Source organism: Octopus bimaculoides, chromosome 1, assembly GCF_046866305.1.
Source record: "Octopus bimaculoides isolate indiv1 chromosome 1, ASM4686630v1, whole genome shotgun sequence".
Taxonomy (NCBI): domain Eukaryota; kingdom Metazoa; phylum Mollusca; class Cephalopoda; order Octopoda; family Octopodidae; genus Octopus; species Octopus bimaculoides.
The window spans coordinates 109,332,599-109,352,268 of record NC_142928.1 but is presented as its reverse complement, the minus strand read 5'-3'; the positions used below and the strand labels follow the sequence as shown (position 1 = coordinate 109,352,268).

The 19,670-nt window shown below is 34.4% G+C and overlaps 1 protein-coding gene across 7 annotated transcripts in view; it reads right to left on the bottom strand.

Annotated features, from left to right (window-relative positions):
- The window catches only part of LOC106871698 (sodium-dependent neutral amino acid transporter B(0)AT3), an 89,231-nt gene that overhangs the window by 8,598 nt on the left and 60,963 nt on the right, over positions 1 to 19,670 (bottom strand). For all 7 annotated transcript variants that reach the window (XM_089355944.1, XM_089355936.1, XM_014918307.3 and 4 more), the window contains 5 exons: positions 11,913 to 12,286; positions 8,732 to 9,045; positions 7,029 to 7,190; positions 6,318 to 6,428; positions 1,075 to 1,276 (listed from right to left, as the gene is read on the bottom strand). In XM_089355944.1, coding sequence (XP_089212070.1) covers positions 1,075 to 1,276; positions 6,318 to 6,428; positions 7,029 to 7,190; positions 8,732 to 9,045; positions 11,913 to 12,282 — 1,159 coding nt within the window. In that variant the 5' untranslated portion in view covers positions 12,283 to 12,286. The remainder of the gene's footprint in view (positions 1 to 1,074; positions 1,277 to 6,317; positions 6,429 to 7,028; positions 7,191 to 8,731; positions 9,046 to 11,912; positions 12,287 to 19,670) is intronic.

Below are 19,670 nucleotides of genomic sequence, written 5' to 3'. Positions count from 1 at the left end.
GATTTTAAGATTAAAGTTACGAAAAAATGTGAAAAATGAAGAAATTGGAGGGGGAGGAGGGCAAAAATGTCTTTTCGAAAATAGTAGCTGAAAAAACCCTAACCTAACCCTAAAACCCTAACCTAACCCTAAAACCCTAACTCTAACCCTAAGTCTAAAATCCTATCCCTAACCCTAAAATCCTAACCCTGACCCTAAAACCCTAACGCTAACTCTAAAACCCGAACCCTAATCCTAACCCTAAAACTAAAACCAGTACAAACGCACGAACGATGTCATAAATAACAGTGACAAACGAAATATACACCGCCGGAAGTTGTTGTTGATAAACAACAGCAGTAATTGTTTTCATCTCAATAGACGTCATTGATTGGTTGAAATTACCGAAATACGACAACTTTAACACGAAATAATTTCGAAAATACACAATTTTCTCAAAAACGCCAAGAGTAAATGATGTTTTATGTGACACATTCTACCAGCATACGAATTTTGAAAGTGTTTAGTTACAAAAAATTATTTTTTAAATGTGCCGGCCAAAGGGAAAAGATCCAGCTCCAGTACCTGTTTAATGTTTATTTTATAGAATTTGAAAGGATAAAAACTAGTCATAGGAACATTGTTAATTCAAATATACAAAAGTCATACCAGCTCATGCATTTTAGTTTAATACACTCCAATTTTAGTTACACACCCTTCTTCATAGAATCCTTATTATATTACTTTATGAAAACAAAATATTCTATTCTAATCATTCATATGGCTGCTAAAACACATTAGACGTCTTTTGATCACTCATCTGTAACTACATTTTTGTGACAACTTAGTTACGCAGCTCATTTGAGTGGATGTGGAACAGACAGCTGTGGGTTCAATAAATGCATCTGCATAAGACCTCATTTTTCTTCTCTCAATAAAATAATTACTATCTCTAGAGTGGATTCGACTACTATATCGTTCCTGGTATGTGCATATAATATAGGAAATATTTCTGGGCAAAAACCTTCATTTTATATAATTTGAATGTATTAAAAATAATAGAAATTTTCATAATATTAAATCTAAGTAACTTACCTAATATACTGAATACAACGATCCCAGCAAAGACAGATGTACAACAATTTGTTAAGGCAATAAATATTGCATCTCTATGACAATTATTTCTTGTTGGGTTGTACGAAGACAAAGCAATGAGACTTCCAAATCCCAAACCGAGTGAATAGAAAATCTGGCTCGCCGCATCTACCCACACTTGAGGATCTGACAACCGGGAAAACTGGTATTTAAAAGAATGTACATGGATAATTCTAAAATATTCTTATATGTAAGAAATATATGAATATGTAAGCAGTCAAATAAAAGATTAAATGTGTTTCATATACATTATTCAAAATACGATAGATTTCGTACGTAACTTGAGAATACAATAAATATTAATGAGGACAGTCCTAAGACAAATATATGTGTAGACATGCAAAAAAAAATAAAACACCTAAAGATGATTGTAAAATGTAATGTAAATTCATATATATTAAATTCACTTTTGTAAGGCTGTAAATGAAATTGCTTGTTACAGGGAGTCTCTGTAAAGTTACGCGGCATAGAAATAACAACAGTCAAATACAGGGTGCAACAAAAATTGTAATGTATGCACACTTCTACGGTAGATAATCCAAATCTTCATTCTTTGCTTTCAGATTTCACCCATAAGAATAAATAATGGCATCAAGACTTAGGTTTAAACAAAGGAAATTCATCTTAAAATGCTACTTGAAGTATGAAGACGCAGTTGAAGTTCAAAGGCAGTGTAGAAGAAAGTTTCATTGAGATCCGCCAACGCGGATGCCCATCTATCAAATCAAGAATAAATTTGAATTTAATGGAACTGTACAGGATTTACACAGGAACCATACCGGAAGAACACGGACATCAACTCGCCCCAGAAAGCAAGAAAGGGTATTGGAAAGCGAGCTGTGATGTATGGATTTCAAAAAAACGTCTGTCCATCGCACTTTGAAGCGCTTCCATTGGAAAATTTATATCCCAGCATTAGTCCATGCTATCAGTGAAGAGGATCCAGAAAGAAGAATGGCGTATTGGAAATGGTACTTGGCAAAACGCTTAGAAGATCCACGCTTTCCAACAAAAGTTGTGTGGAGCGGTGAGGTTACATTTGAATTAAATGGTTCAATTTAACCGCCACAGTTGCATGTTACGGTGGAAAATGATGTTGATTTACCAGGAGTTACAGTGTGGTGTGGCATTACATCAAGATAATTAATTAGACCGTTCTTTTTTATGTTACTGTGATTGGTCCCGTTTTCTTGAAAATGCTGCAACAGTCTGTTATGCCAAGCATTAGACAGGTCTTGGAAGATGAGGAATTTTCAGCTAGATGGAGCACCACCACATTACCATCGTGATGTACGATTCTATCTTAATGAGTTCTTGCCAAACAGGTGGATTGGAAGCAGCAAGCATTGAACAAGAATGCACTCAAATACCTAATGAAATGTTACTTGTTGCTTGCTGTCACGCTGAATCTCCCCGAGAACTATGTTAAGGATACACGTGTCTGTAGAGTGTTCAGCCACTTGCACGTTAATTTCACGAGCAGGCTGTTCCGTTGATTGGATCAACTGGAACCCTCGTCATCTTAACCGATGGAGTGCCACGAGGTATATTGGGTGTATCCGCGTCCATAATTGCATGCATATACAGTTTACGATGGTGGATAGAATAGATGGGCGTTTTTTGAATGAACGGTTAATCAAACAACCGATAGCCTGTTGTGTAGTATCCCACCTGCGAGGGATCGATACTAGATGGGTAGAGATGATTGTAGTGATCAGTAAACATTCTCATATCTTCCATCTTCCGTCTCTCATTTATTCATATATATGTATGTGTGTGTGTGTGTGTGCGCGCGCGTGCGTGCGTGCGTGCGTGCGTGCGTGCGTGTGTGTGTGTTTGTGTGTGTGTGTGTGTGTATTTGTGTGTGCGTGTGTGCGTGTGTGCGCATAAGTATATGTATATATATATATAAATATATATATTGGAAGGTTTGGAGGTGATGTACAGAAATTATATAGAAAAAAATTAAGGTACTCAGAAATCTGGATGTTTGTACCTTTACAGATTTTTATTAATGTCATATATTAAATAAAGCGCTTTTCACCTAATCGTGTAGGATTTTCAAATTGTTTTGAGAAGACCTTGCGGAGGGTCTCTTTATATAGTTTTATTGAGTGTGTAGGAGAGAGAGAGATATAGGATAGTAAGAGAGGGTAAGGAAAAGTGAGAAAGAGAGGGTGAGGAAAAGTGAGAGAGAGAGAGTGTGTGTGTGTGTGTGTGTGAGTGTGTGTTTTTTTGTGTTGGTGTGTGTGTCTGTGTGTGTGCGTGTGTGTGTCGATGGGAAAGAGAAAAGAAGAAAATTGGGTTCATAGCTGGTTAGCTCTTTTCAATAATAAGTTTATTTTTAGCCTTTTAAAGGAATGGTAAAAGCAGGTGTGATTGTTTTGAAGAAGTTGTTTTTCGAAAAGAATCTTTGGTGTCATTGTCTAGTAAGAGAGCGTGAGTGCATTTTTATGTGTGTATGTGTGTGTATGTGTGCGTGTGTGTCTGTGTGCGTGCGTGTGTGTCTGTGTGCGTGCGTGTGTGTGTGCCTGTGTATTTGAAAGGTGTGTCAGTGGGAAGAGGAGGGAAGAGGAAGATTCTGTTTACAGTTTACAGTTGGTCAGTTCCTGCTGTGACAAGTTCATTCTTAGCCTTAAAAAAAAAAAGAAGAGGCAAAATCAGATGGTATTCTTTGGTATCATTGTCCAGTGGTAGAGAGAGTGCGTGTGTGTGTGTGTGTGTGTGTGTGTGTGTGTGTGTGTGTGTGTGTGTGTGTGTGTGTGTGTATGTGTGTGTGTGCGTGTGTGTGTCTGAAAGGAGTGTAAAAGGGAAGGAAGGAATTGTGATTATACCTATACAGCTGGTTAGTTAAAAAAAAAAGTTAGGAGAGAAATATGAGAACCAACTGGGTTCAATTCTAGTTGGTACAAAAATGTCCCACTATCTGGGTTTCTTGCCGTTTTTTTAGGGTCTGTTGTTCCAAAGTTGAAGATCCTAGATGGGTTGTGATCTTCATGTTTCAGCCATTCAGTTTTGGTGAGAATTTTGCTATGAAGTATTTCTCCATATTTTTCCTGAAGGAGGTATCGTTTCTTGAGCATTTATAGAAGGGAAAGATCTTAAATTTTCCTTCCCCACATGTTCCTAGATGGATAAAAAACAACCACCACCATCAAAACAATACAAACACACAATATGAACCATTCAACTACCCACAAGAAAACCTGAACCCCAGGAATGGAAATAGGCCCAACAAACACAGAAGATGGGAAGAAAACAGCTACCGCAGACAAAACAACACATACAGACTATATAGACCACCCCTGCCTCTACAAGAAAACCTAAAACCTGAAAATGGAATTTGGAGACGCAACAACACAACCCCTTTTTTAGAGAAAGGATACTTCAACAATACTCCAGACCCAACACACCAAAGATTACAAATGTACACACGAAACACATAGACCCCAAAATAATAAACCTATCTAAAAGAGAACTTAGCAAAAATGAAATGAACCTACTATTAAAAGGCCTCAAATTTACACCCACACCCACACCAAATCTCATAGAACTAAAAACTGATATAGACAACTTTAGCCGCCGCCTCCGCCTTATGGAATTCTTTGAAAACAAGGAAACAGAAGATAACTCAATCATAAGAAAAAAATCCCATTTCACCCCCCACAAGGGATGTGACAAACACCTAGACGCATACATAGAGACAATCTCCAAATTCGCAGAATGTAATATACTACATAACTTGCCCCACATGCAAGGAGAATTATATAGGTGAAACTGGAAATTCCTTATGTCAACGAGCCAGAATTCACCGACAACATGTCCGACAGGAGGAACTACGGAAAATTCCACTGAGTGAACACCTAGGAACATGTGGGGAAGGAAAATTTAAGATCTTTCCCTTCTATAAATGCTCAAGAAACGATACCTCCTTCAGGAAAAATATGGAGAAATACTTCATAGCAAAATTCTCACCAAAACCGAATGGCTGAAACATGAAGATCACAACCCATCTAGGATCTTCAACTTTGGAACAACAGACCCTAAAAAAACGGCAAGAAACCCAGATAGTGGGACATTTTTGTACCAACTAGAATTGAACCCAGTTGGTTCTCATATTTCTCTCCTAACTTTTTTTTAACTAACCAGCTGTATAGATATAATCACAATTCCTTCCTTCCCTTTTACACTCCTTTCAGACACACACACGCACACACACACACACACACATACACACACACACACACACACACACACACTCTCTCTACCACTGGACAATGATACCAAAGAATACCATCTGATTTTGCCTCTTCTTTTTTTTTTTTTAAAAGGCCAAGAATAAACTTGTCACAGCAGGAACTGACCAACTGTAAACTGTAAACAGAATCTTCCTCTTCCCTCCTCTTCCCACTGACACACTTTTCAAATACACAGGCACACACACACGCACGCACACAGACACACACGCACACATACACACACATACACACACAAAAATGCACCCACGCTCTCCTACTAGACAATGACACCAAAGATTCTTTTCGAAAAACAACTTCTTCAAAACAATCACACCTGCTTTTACCATTCCTTTAAAAGGCTAAAAATAAACTTATCATTGAAAAGAGCTAACCAGCTATGAACCCAATTTTCTTCTTTTCTCTTTCCCATCGACACACACACGCACACACACGCACACACAGAGACACACACAGAGACACACACACCAACACAAAAAAACACACACTCACACACACACACTCTCTCTCTCTCACTTTTCCTCACCCTCTCTTACTATCCTATATATCTCTCTCTCCACCCCTACACACTCAATAAAACTATATAAAGAGACCCTCCGCAAGGTCTTCTCAAAACAATTTGAAAATCCTACACGATTAGGTGAAAAGCGCTTTATTTAATATGTGACATTAATAAAAATCTGTAAATGTACAAACATCCAGATTTCTGAGTACCTTAATTTTTTTCTAAATATATATGTATATGTATATATACATATATATATATATATAGAGAGAGAGAGAGAGAGAGGGAGAGAGAGAGAGGGAGAGAGAGAGGGGGAGAGAGAGAGAGGGAGAGGGAGAGAGAGATAGACAGATAGATAGACAGATAGATAGACAGATAGATAGAATGTGTATGGAGACAATAATACAATAACACCAACTTACCTCTGGGACAAATAAGTGGTAGAGACCATTCTGGAAACCAGGAAGAGTTACTCCTCGGAAGAAAAAAATTATAAGAACTATGTACGGAAAGATGGCAGTTACGTAGACAACCTAGGAGATAAATAAACGTTATAGCTCATTAATAACTACTAATAAAATATGAACATAAAGTTGATATCATGATATACTGCTTTTCATTAAAAATAATTATGAATATTATATAGGTTATGATTGTATTTTTATGATGTGTTTTACAGGTTTTATTTACTTAGTCTCATCATGATTACTCGCAATCATTTTTAATACATAAAACTGTAATAAAAATAAATATTGATAAAATATTCTTCAAAGAGGTCTGCCTTGTATTATCATTAACTAGCTTCTAGTGTTGTTGCTCCGATTTTGTGTATTAGAACTGGTTATATTGACAGTTTTCTCTGTAAATATGCACAAATAATACTATTGTAGATAAACATAGTGATAACAGATAAGCGCGTTAGAATCCAGGTCCATCATTATGTTTCGATTTCCTTACAAAAATGCATCGACTATGCATTGTTGCGGTTCAGTTGCTATACATTTTACTCCTTGTGGTTAATTTAATTCTCAATACATGGTAATTGTACTAAGTTACGATGTTTTTAAACTTGGAAAAAAGAACAGAAAAGAAACTGCATATGGAAATAAGACAGTAAAATAGTTACATCTTACCTTTCCCGATGATTTAATTCCTTTGACAATGCAAATGAAGACCAAAAGCCATGCAAAAACTAAACAAACCAAAATCCACCAACTCATCACACCAGATTTGTCGACCGAGTCTGAGATATTTAGAGTCTCTCGGTACCAGAAGTAAGCTGTAGGCCCGCTTCTCTAGAAAAAAAATGCAATGCTTATATACTTTATACATTTTATATTTACCGGATATAAACCCCTCAAACCACAGTTCGAAAATTACCAGAAACAACCAGAAATTTCTTAGTTCTCATAAGGTAACACTTCCCCCTAACACGTTAATACTATAAGTTTTCAATGCACAAAATTTTAAGATCTTGCTTGGATAAAAAGCTTCTCAAATTCAATTTTTCATTCAAAGATACACATCTACGCAGCTGCATGGTACTCATCAAACCACCTACTTATAACTGTTAAAATTCATCCAGCTGCCCACTTTGGGATTCTATCTTTCCAAAGGAATTATAACGACTATCTATAACAACCCTGGACAACATTAAAGAAAATTACAAAGGACTTACCACAAACACTTTCAGAAACTACTAAATTCAGCATCACTACTCCCGTAGGTCAAGGAAGAGGAAAATACAAATTCCTTATTTAGATTTATTTCGATAACCTGGAACGTTTTCAACAGTACAACCCAGCATTCTCATGTATCAAAACGCAAACTTGGCCTACGTTCAAAATATTGTATCGATAGGAAGTTTAAAATACTGTCTAACGGTCGTCGTTGGACGATTTTCTTTCAGTAAAATTTCCTGTCGTCTGAACATTCTAAGCCAAAACCAGATAAATTCATGAAACTCAGACGGTATGAGTTGAGTGAAGCAACCGCCTTTTCGGTGAGTACAGGCCTAAAGTGAGTTGTCGCCTTACACCATGGTATCTCAACTACATTTTCTTCTAATCTACAATAGTTTTGACCACGTGATCTATTTGAACCAGGCTCTACTAGTGTTCTCAGGGTGTATTTTTGCTTTCATTCACGAAATTTTCAAACTGATCACCTGTGTATTTCACACTTGTGTGGAACCCGGGATAATAATGTAGTGGATCGTCAATTGTTACCTTATCTATAACAACTTCAAATCCTAGTTGAATTATTGTTTGTAGCCTAATAGAAAGTATACCGGCTGCAATCTCTATGTACTATTCACGGTACTTAAGAACTCTAGATCCATCAAACATTTATACCAGGGATCTAAGGTAGTTGCTGTTGCTTTTCTTATTGCTGTAGTTGAGTTGTTGTTGCTGTTGTTGTTGTTGTTGTTGCTATTGTTTAGCCTCTTCAGTCCGCATTGAGGATATCTAAGGTCAAAAGTATACCATTTGTTACCTTATTGTATATCACGGGCTACACAGCCTAACTTATCCTTCTTTATTTAAGTTTGTAGGTTTTCATGTGAAAGAGTTTGTTATTTCTAATAGAATGATCGGGCACGTAGAATATCCCCTTTTGGTTTGAACTGAGGCTTGTTTTGAAATTTTGTTTAAAAATCCCCACAAACGTCTAAATATAAGAATAGAATGAAAACAGTTCAACATTTTCCAGTAGATAATATGTGCTAATAATACGGTTCCATAAAAAAGTAAATACTATATAGAAAATAATTATGAAAATTTCTTAAAAGCGAAGTTTATAAATGATTAGCAATGGAATCTTTCATGCAACTTACTCTGCATTCTTCAACTAAACGGCTTTCATTCTTGTATTTTCCAACTTGTACGGTAGGGCATTTCTCCCATGGTAAATTGCTTCTAAAACTGAGGACCAGATAGTAAAGGCACCAAGCAATGATCGTGTTATAATAGAGTCCAACGATGAAGGAAACTATTGCACAGCATATTCCAATACCGCCCATGAATGGACTTATTTGATTCCAAGCACCGATAGCCCCTTTCCGCATTCGTTGTCCTAATGCAAGTTCCAAAAAAAATATCGGAATACCTTCTATAGCAAGCATCAAGGTGTATGGTATTAAAAATGCACCTGTTCAAAGAAATAACGTAGTAATTCAATTCTGAAACACATAAAGAATATAACGTCATACGAAATAGAAGTATGTGATAAAAAGTAATAAAAATAATGTCAATGCGTAATTAAAAATGACAGGAATGCGTTTCTGGGTTGAAACAGTTAACATCCCGCATGTGCAACATATCTATGTTATGGTTCACAAATCACAGCTGATTGCATCAGATTTCTGATTGCATCAGATTTCTGATTGCATCAGATTTCTGATTGCAGCCCTCCCGTGAAATCCAGCTTTGAGCAGCTCCCGGCGAACAGTTTTTGTGGAAACTTGGATTCTCGAGGTGGTCATTAAGCTCTGCAGTAATTTTGGGAGCAGTATTTTTGTGATCCTTTCTAACAATTTGCGTAAGGGTCCGACGGTCCCTATCTGAAAGTTTTGATTTTCTTCCGGCGTTTTGTTTCGACGAGGTGGTTTCTCCCTCTTTCTCAAAGGGTGTCATTACTTTCGAGACAGTACTTCTTGATACACCAAACATTTCGGCTGTTTTCGTTACGCTAGCGCTTCCATACGAGCACCAACAATTTGACCTCTTTGAAAGTCTGATAGATCTGTCATTTTAATGAATTTTAATTACCTTTTTCTGATGATATCTGAAAAGAAACAGCAATTTTAGCAAAAAATGTTAAGCAACACTAATAATAAATCAAAAACATAAAAATAAACAAGCTTTTGACGGTTTTATAGATATTTCAAAATTATGATGCTATGATGCTAGGTGTTTCCATTATTTTGTCCAAACCCTGTATATGTATATATATATATATATATATATATATATATATTTATATATATACGCCGGCTTCTTAGCCACTATTGTTCCCAGGTCTACACTGAATGGTAGCACCTGTAAGGGTCCCAGCTATGCGTTAAATAGCAAACCCCCTCCCTGCGACTGGGGTGGGTTTGGTAGAATGCAGTCGCCGTATTCCCTGCGTGGTTACAGTGAATCACGTTTAAAGGAAATAGCAAATGAAATAGCTAAGATTAGAAAAGATAGTCAAACCTACACGCATAATCTTAGCAAACAAAATACAACAGATTACAGAATTCCTTTAGTGATTAACTGGCACCGACGTTTCGCTGGCATTTAAAAAGTGTTGCATGAAAGTTACCAACATGTGGCGAAAAAATATCCCAGTTTCAAACAGATATTTCCTCAGCCGCCCATTGTAGCCTTTCGACGGAATAAGAACATAAAAGAATTATTGACCTCTATATCTGACTCCAAGAAAACGAACATTGGAGTATCTGCACGCTGTACCTTAAAGAACAGCCGCAAGAGAGGTAAGCCCTGTTCATTGTGCGACAACATGAATGAAGTGAATACCATCAAAAATCATAATAGAAATGTTATGATTTATACAGAAGGGGGAACCTGCAAAGATTCCCATTTAGTGTACGCTGCGGAATGCACGAAGCACAACTTGATTTATGTTGGTTGTACAACGGAACAATTAAACAAAAGGTTTAAGGGGCACAGATTCGACGTCAGACACAAGAACAGTAGTTCAACAGAACTTGCTGAACATTTCGTTTCAAGCGGCTGCAATTTTGAAGAAGATTTGAAAGTGCACATTCTCAAAAAATATTTTGAATGTACCCCATTTTCACTTCTCAGAATGTATGAGGAGAAATATGTTTGCGGGTTATTAACATCACGCCCTGGAGGAATGAATAAGATGACAGGAGAATATCATCAAATTTATACAAAACTGTTTGATTGAATATTCTTCTTTCTCTCTTTTTCTTTTCTTTTTCTGTCGTCTTCCTTTTTCTTTCTTTCTGCTTATTAAAAAACTGACAAAGACTGATGATGTCATTCCATCAACGTATGGACGCTGGTTACTCTCGTTCATAGTTTACGTTTGGTTTCTGAAATTTTGAATTTTCAATCACCTTTTGTTTTGAACTTGAGAAAAACAGACGTTCTGTCGAAATATTGTTCAAAGAATAAAACATCTATACAATCGAATCGCACTCTTCGTCTTGACTATTTACCTTCGTGAAGAGTTACGTCAATCCTTTTTTTAAAATATAATAATAATAATAATAATAATAATAATAATAATAATAATAATAATAGAAGCAAAAAAGAAGAGTGCCATTGTTATCAAGTGAACGATATTTTGACATCTCTGTCATGGTCAATGCGACGATCACACGCTACACTCGTTACTTGCAAGCACTGCTGTAAATAGCGGAAGTGAGCAGAGTTGAGGGTGAATCTTTGCCAAGCGGCTTCCCTCTCCGTGCTTTAGCTTCGTTATTATGGCAACTGTCCAGGTGCTTATTGATTAGACCTCGTATAGCTAACATTATTTTTAGTATCTCTGTAAAATAGTTATACGTATTCTTTCTGAAATTAAGCCAAATATATTTTATAACTTTGAATCTTTTCCTTCTCCCGTTTAAAAACTACATTGCGTAAGTTTTTCCTATACCTAAATAAACCAACCATTTTGATATATTCTGCATTAATTATAAATTCAAATCTATCCCTAAATTTAAATTCTGCTATTTACATTCACATTCCAGTATGATTTTCTTTAAGATGGCTTATGTATAGGGATGAATGGGCTGCTCGTAACTCCTTTATGGTAAGAAAACGTCATGAAACAACAAAAGCTGTTTTTTTTAAACTAGCCCAATTAAGTTATATAAGATTTCGTAATAGTTTGTAAAATTTAATTAAAGTGCTTCATGTAAAGCATCTGTTTCATTTATTTTTAAACTCGTGATTCCTAGATATTGTTTTGTCGATTTATCTATATATATTCTAATATCACAACTTCCACTATTTCAATTGAAGAATATATCTTACCTCCGCCATTTTTCTGAACCAGGTAAGGGAAACGCCAGACGTTCCCTAATCCAACTGCATAGCCAATGACTGCTAACATATATTGAAATTTGCTATCCCAGGCTCCTCGAGACTTGGTCGGAGCATTTTGTTCCTCTTCCATTCGGAGAGCTTCCATTAATACTTCAGTTGACTTATTAGTTGTGTCACTAGCGACTGAAGGACAAGTTCCGTTCGTGCTTTGGTGCTTTTTCCCAATCCCATCTATAGTTGAGATGCTGAGTTGACGAGGAGAACCAGATATTTGGCTTAACCCATCTTCGTTGTCTGAAATACTTACTAAATACGAATTTGAGCGTTGTAACTTTGGTGGGAGTTTATTTGTATCCATTTTGCTGTAAGATAAAAAAATTAAACCTTATGTGGAGAATACACAAATAAGTATATATATATATATATATATACATATGTGTGTGTGTGTGTGTTTGTGTGTGTGTGTGTGTGTGTGTGTGTGTATGTGTGTGTGTGTGTGTGTGTGTGTGTGTGTGTATGTGTGTGTGTGTGTGTGTGTGTGTGTGTGTGTGTGTGTGTGTGTGTGTGTGTGTGTGTGTTAAATAAAATGAGACAACAAAGCCAAGGAATTTTCAGAACATAAAGGGAAAGTTAGTCTTACAGTTATTTCTGGGATACTAGGGACATCCCTTCAACAGAGACGATGTGAGATGGTTAAATAGAAGGAAATATTGGAGTTCAATATGAAGAGTAATTTTGGAAAAGGAAGCAAATAAAGAGTATATAGCGAAATAGGAGAATGAATGTAGAAAAAAAAAATGTATAAAGATGTTATAGTGGCAATTCCATTAGCCAAGGAAAGTGGTGCGTAGGAGTGGTAGAAATGCTTCCCGTCCGTGATATGTAAATTCCAATAGGAGTTCATATTTTGTCATCACAAATGAAAAATGTGGAGACGTAGAATCCACATATATATGTATATGTATTTATAGATTTATACCAAAATTTGGTAAAAATATTGTATCTGTTATCAACGTAGCAAAATTCTCACATGTGAGTTTTTGTATGTATATCAATTTAAAAAAGAGCTAAAAGATGATCCATTGTAAAAACTTTATTATGACCTATGATCATTTCGATGCAATATCCAGACCAACTCATGCATGTTATAAAATGTGGAATATTGTATCTCTTCAGAGTCAGATTAATTCATAGCAGACAGTAAAAACAGACAACATTCATAGTTGTCCTAGAATTACATATATATAAACAAGTTGAAAAGACATGATACGTATTGAAACTGTATAGCATGTCGGTCTTGAAACCGTTAGAAGGCAGAGTAAACGAGAAGTAATGCTAAGTTATGATGTTATCCTATGAAGTTAAATAGCGAACAAGTACGGGACGCTGTACATTTCAAAAAAACCGTTGGACTTATGAAAGTAAATAAAAAAAAACAGGAACGAAGAAAAAACCGTTAGATGTTAAAAATATTTAAAATATATTTTTTTACACAAGTTAATGATGAAATAGAAGTAAATCTAATAAAGAATGCTTATGTATAATATAATATAATCACCTCAACTATACATAATCTAAACAAGACGTTATATTAAGCTAAGATTTAAAACAGTAAAAAGACCTTATATGGTTATGTAAGCCCGATAGATTAGAGAAAATAAATTGTAAAAAATGAGAAATAATAAGTAAAAAAATATATATTAAAAAATTTTAGGTTACATTCATGTTGCTGCTATCAAACATATAAAAAAAATGAATAAAATAAAAATAAGTGAAATGAATTAGGATACATTTAAATTGTAGCTAACAAATTAAAGAAAAATTAAGTTAGTTGCCTTAGTAATGGAGTTTAAATACAATATTCAGAGTAATATTACAAGGATTGAAGGATTAAATCGATCGGGCAAAAAACGTAAACAAATATTACGGTGTAATCGTAAATGCCCCACATATAAAAATATAACTGAAAAATTAAGTAAATATTATGATGTAAAGTAGTTAGCTAAAAGACACCATTATATCAAATAATTCCATAGATACTTATGAACAAAACATTCTTTAAAAATCAAGCTATATTATGAAAGAGAAATAATATGTTTTTACTGTCTGCTATGAATTAATCTGACCCCGAAGAGATACAATATTCCATATTTTATAATATGCAGGAGTTGGTCTGGATATTGCATCGAAATGATCATAGGTCATAATAAAGCTTTTACAATGGATCATCTTTTAGCTCTTTTTAAAATTTATATATATATATATATATATATATATATATATATATATGTATGTATGTATGTATGTATGTATGTATGCATGTATGTATATATATGTATGTATGTACGCATGCATGCATGTTTGTATGTAATGTATGTATCCATGAAGTGGTGTACATACATTGTTTATTGAAAAAAAGGAGGCAGTCAGAATTATGGATAATTCTTCATTAGCACTTTCGTTCGTTTATCGAACTCATCAAGACATAATCAAAATGATAAAAACAGAACGTTTCCTTGTTCATTTATATGAATCAGATGTTTTTTGCTTTGTTTAGAAGTGTTTTGGGACATCTCTTGAACGTTTGTAAAAGGTAAAGATTTTAAAATTTTCTTCACCGCATACTTCCCAAAAGACAAAGCAGTCATTAAGGAAGCGTTTCCACTTTTCAATGACGTATTTCTTGCAATCATGATTAAAAGCTCTCTCTACATTTCATAAAGCTTTTCTTCCAAGTATCCCATGACTAGGTTAGCATATGAAGGTGCAAGCCTCATCCCCATATCCGTGCCCTTTATCTGTCGATATGTTTTATTATCGAACCTAAAGGTATTTTCTTCTAGTACCAGGCGTTTGGCCTTGGTGATGAAGTCACATTTGAAGTGTTCATTTATCCGTCCTCTTTGGGGGTAAATTAAATGAGGACCTACATATATTTAATAATACACTCAAAATACTTCTCCCATCCATCAAATTCACTATAGAAACCAGTTGCAATGAATTACCATTCCTGAATATTCACATAAAGGTATACAACTCCACAGTTTCAAAAGACATATTTTACAAAAAAAAATGGACACGCACCAATATTTGAATTTCTACTCTTACCATCCCTTACACATCCCATGCAGCATGGCAAGACGTATCTGTACTATAGTGATTGATCCTGAAATACGTCAAATCCGACTCAATGAGCTCAAAAGCTTCCTTACAAAACAGAAATACTCCTTAGAATAACTAAATGATGGAATTAAAAAGATGATGAAGTTGAACATCACACAACTAAGGACACCAAAAAGAAAAAATAAATGAACACATGATTCCATTTATCAATACGCACAATCTTGGGGTAGCCAACATTTTCATACCATACCAAACTTCCGAAAAGCAATGGAGCTACACTTCAAAAAATTCTCTCCAAAATTAAATGTTTGAAAGAAAAGCAGAGAAACTACATTTTTTTCCAAAAAAATTGGAAAGAGAAACTGAGACAATATGCATGAACACCCCTTCAAATGAAACAAACTATGAACATTACACGGTTAACTCAAACAGACGCTGTGCCCAGTTAATACGACTGGAGAGAAATAATGCAAATGAATACTCCAATAAACGCTATATTGCTGTCTAACAATATTCACATACCATGTAAGGTGACATCAATGTATGCTAAATGGTTTTGGTATCTACCAAGAAAGCTTCTTCATAGTCATGTAACCACTTTATTATTATTATTTTAATAGTAATAATGATGGATGGAGAGAAAACATCTATATTACAATGTTACTGTTGTTTCTGAATGTGGATCCAATGTTAATAACGTGATACTCATCTCTGTAAATGATCAGATATATATAACACTAGCAGAAATACCCGGCTTTGCCCGGGTTAAAGAGAATAATGAAATCTAAAAACGCCGTCTAGACTATGCAACCCTCAACTGTTATTAGCTACGATACCATATTTCTACATTAATAACTCTCCAATCCATGCCAGCATGGAACATAGACATTAAGTGGAATGCCAGTCTCTCATCCAGGAGGGCCTTGAAATCAATGTTACCAACTGGGGACTATGTGTGTCGTAGTGATAATAAAAAGACCCAAAGGAGGTCTGCAACGAAATAATTTTACTCAACACTTTGCAAGTGAATCAGTGGAGGCAAAGATGCGTCTCATTTACTTGACAATTTATGCACCACATTGCAGAAATCACAATGTAAGTATATCTGAAAGGGTAGTCTTACACTGTTGTACCGTTGAATTACAAATAATGCTCATCTGTTATGTTCGGTTAAAATTTCATCAACATCAAAAATATATGAATTTACATGGGAGTTATACATAGAATATAATTTCCAAATTTCATAAAGATCCGTTCAGTACTTTTGACGTAGTTTTGGATAAGAAAACAAATGACTAATGTGTGTGTTTGTGTGCATGTGTTTGTGTGTGATGGGTGTATATATGTATAGATATCTGTATGCATGTATATATATGTATATATGTGTACATATTACATGTACATCTATATATATATATATACATCTACACATGTGTATACATATACATGTATGCATATAGATCTATATCTATCTATATATATATATATATATATATATATATATATATATATATATATATATATATATATATATATATATATATATGCATATACGTGTACATATACATCTCTTTCTCTCTCTTTCTCTCTTTCTCTCTCTCTGAAAGTATCTGTCATTACAGTATCGAAATGTGATTGTTTCAGTTAGTGGAATAACGTGTACATATACATCTATATGTATACATATACATCTCTCTCTCTCTTTCTCTCTTTCTCTCTCTCTCTGAAAGTATCTGTCATTACAGTATCGAAATGTGATTGTTTCAGTTAGTAGAATAGTTTCATTTTTAAAGTGAAAGTATTTGACATGAGTGTTTTTGTTTCACTTTTGACACGTAATACTTAAATAGTGGAGGAGATATTATGTTGCCGTGGGCTCGAACTCCGCAAGAAGTTAATACTTTTTTTTGACTAAAACACAACTGGAACCCTAAGGAAGGCATCTGTAAAATTTGAATGAAATTGGTTGCGTAGTTCTCGAGTTTTAGGGATTCACACAGACAGACAGACAGACAGACACACATTCTCATTTTTATATATATAGATAACGATTTTAACAAATGTTGATCTTAGAGAGAAAGAATACTAGAACCATTTTACCACTGATTAGGAAAGATATCTAATGTAAGCTACTTGGCAAAATAATTTGTGAAAAAGGTCTCTTTTGAATTATCGTATCCAATCAAGCAGGAAAAATAAAAATAAATCCTACAAAAGGATGAAAGATACTCAAAAATATATTAAAGCAGGCCCTGCTTTGGTATATAATTTATATCCTACAGAGTGGCTTCCAGCTTAATATACAATATACAAGTTTTATACAACTCATTTATGATGTTTGATTAAATGTACATAGAGAATAAATTGTATTATAAACAGTACCGAACTCAAATTATATTTACCTAGTTTATTTACCTAGTTTATGAATGTTGTACAATTTAATATTTGTTCATGCAAAACAGAATTACACAGAATATGGGATTTGACTATACAAGTGTAAAGGAATACACATTTCCATAGGACTTTGAACTCTTTTTATTTTCAAACTATACAGTGAGTTGACCACGTCAAATTTAAAAAAAAAACAACTCTCTCTCTCTCTCACACTCTCTATCTATCTATCTATCTATCTATCTATCTATCTATTTATCTATCTATCCTTTCCCCACCCTTTACTTTACTTACTTTTCTTTATTGCCCTGAAACCTTTCTTTCTCTCTGTTTATTCCACCCCTTCTTTCTCTCTTCCCCCCTTTTGCCAAAAATAAAAATATATATATTTCTCCTCTTCTAAACAAAGCAAAAACATCCGATTCATATAAATGCACAAGGAAACATTCCGTTTTTATCATTTTGATTTTTGTCTTGACGAGTTCGATAAACGAACGAAAGCAGTAATAAAGAATTATCCAAAATTCTGAATGCCTCCTTTTTCTCAATATAGATAGATAGATAGATAGATAGATAGATAGATAGATAGATAGATAGATAGACATACATACACATACATAAATATGCATACATAGGTGTATGTATATATATATATATATATATATATATATATATATATATATATATATATATATATAGAGAGAGAGAGAGAGAGAGAGAGAGAGAGAGAGAGAGAGAGAGAGACGGAGAGAGGGAGGTAGGAAGAGAGAGAGACGGAGAAGAGTAGGTAGGGAGAGAGGGACGGAGCGGAAGAGGGAGAGAGAGAGAGAGAGAGAGACCTTATTAGAACTGAGAGTTGATCTCGTGATAAAAGTTTCACGCGGTTGCAATCTTCAGTGAGACTGTTACAACTCGGTTTGATGATATATCTATATTTTTGGGTGTAGTGTAGTTTCATGCTCATTCGTTTGCTTTCAGCGTCTGTTGACTGACAGTTACTTTTGTGCCTCTTTAAATGGTTATTTTGTGGATTGGTAATTCATTTTCTTGAATTTGTTGGTGAATAGCGTGTTTTCATTTTTTGTTGTGTTACTTTTGTTGGTTTTTATTTGTTAATGTAATTAAGACTGTTTAAGACTGTCCTTTTTATAGGTCGTTTGCTTTATTAGAAATGAATGTTTTGTATTGCTTCAAAATATTGATGCTTATGATAAAATGTTTTTGATTCAAAGAAATTTGTTTTGGTCATAATTAGAGAATTCTAAGAACTTGGTTATTTGTGGGAATATTTTGTTGTTGGTGGAGTATGATTAGGTGCTCTGTTTGTTTTGCTGTTTTATTTGTTCTTATTCGCTATAAAGTTCCCTTTTGAATTTATCTGTTAAATTAATTAAAGATATGCATTTATGACAATTATTATATTGTAAATTATATTTCAAGAATGGATGGCTTTCAGTTTTCTGCTTAATCAAGAAAAAATAAAGGTTGTCTTACGAAGAGATGCGATGTAGCCATTGAACTTGTCTGTTAAACGTATCACAAATTTTGTATTTATTTCATTACAAATTATTTCACTACACCAAATTGGAAAGCGCTGTTTTTCAATTGTAAATCCTTAGGTTTCTTCTTTTGTTTTCTACCTATGTGTGTGAATACCTGCGATTTAGTCAAAGCTTCTTGTGTAAATAGTTCTTGCTTCAAGATCATTGTGGCTTGAAACTTGAATCGCTAGATAAACATTCAATTTCAATCAGCCATATAATTGACGACTTATATCAAGCACATCTCCCTCATTGTATCTACACAAATAAACGTATATATATATATATATATATATATATATATATATATATATATATATATATATATATATATATATATATATATATATATATATATATATATATATATATATATATATATATATATATATATATATATATATATATATATATATATATATATATATATATGCGTGGCTGTGTGGTAAGTAGCTTGCTTACCAACCACATGATTCCGGGTTCACTGCGTGGCACCTTGGGAAAGTGTCTTTACTATAGCCTCGGCCTGACCAAAGCCTTATCAGTGGATATGGTAGACGGAAACTGAAAGAATCCCGTCGTGTGTGTGTGTGTGTGTGTGTAAGTGTTTGTCCCCCACCATCGCTTGACAACCGATGTTGGTGTGTTTACGCCCCCAAAGCTTAGCGGCTCGGCAAAAGAGACCGATAGG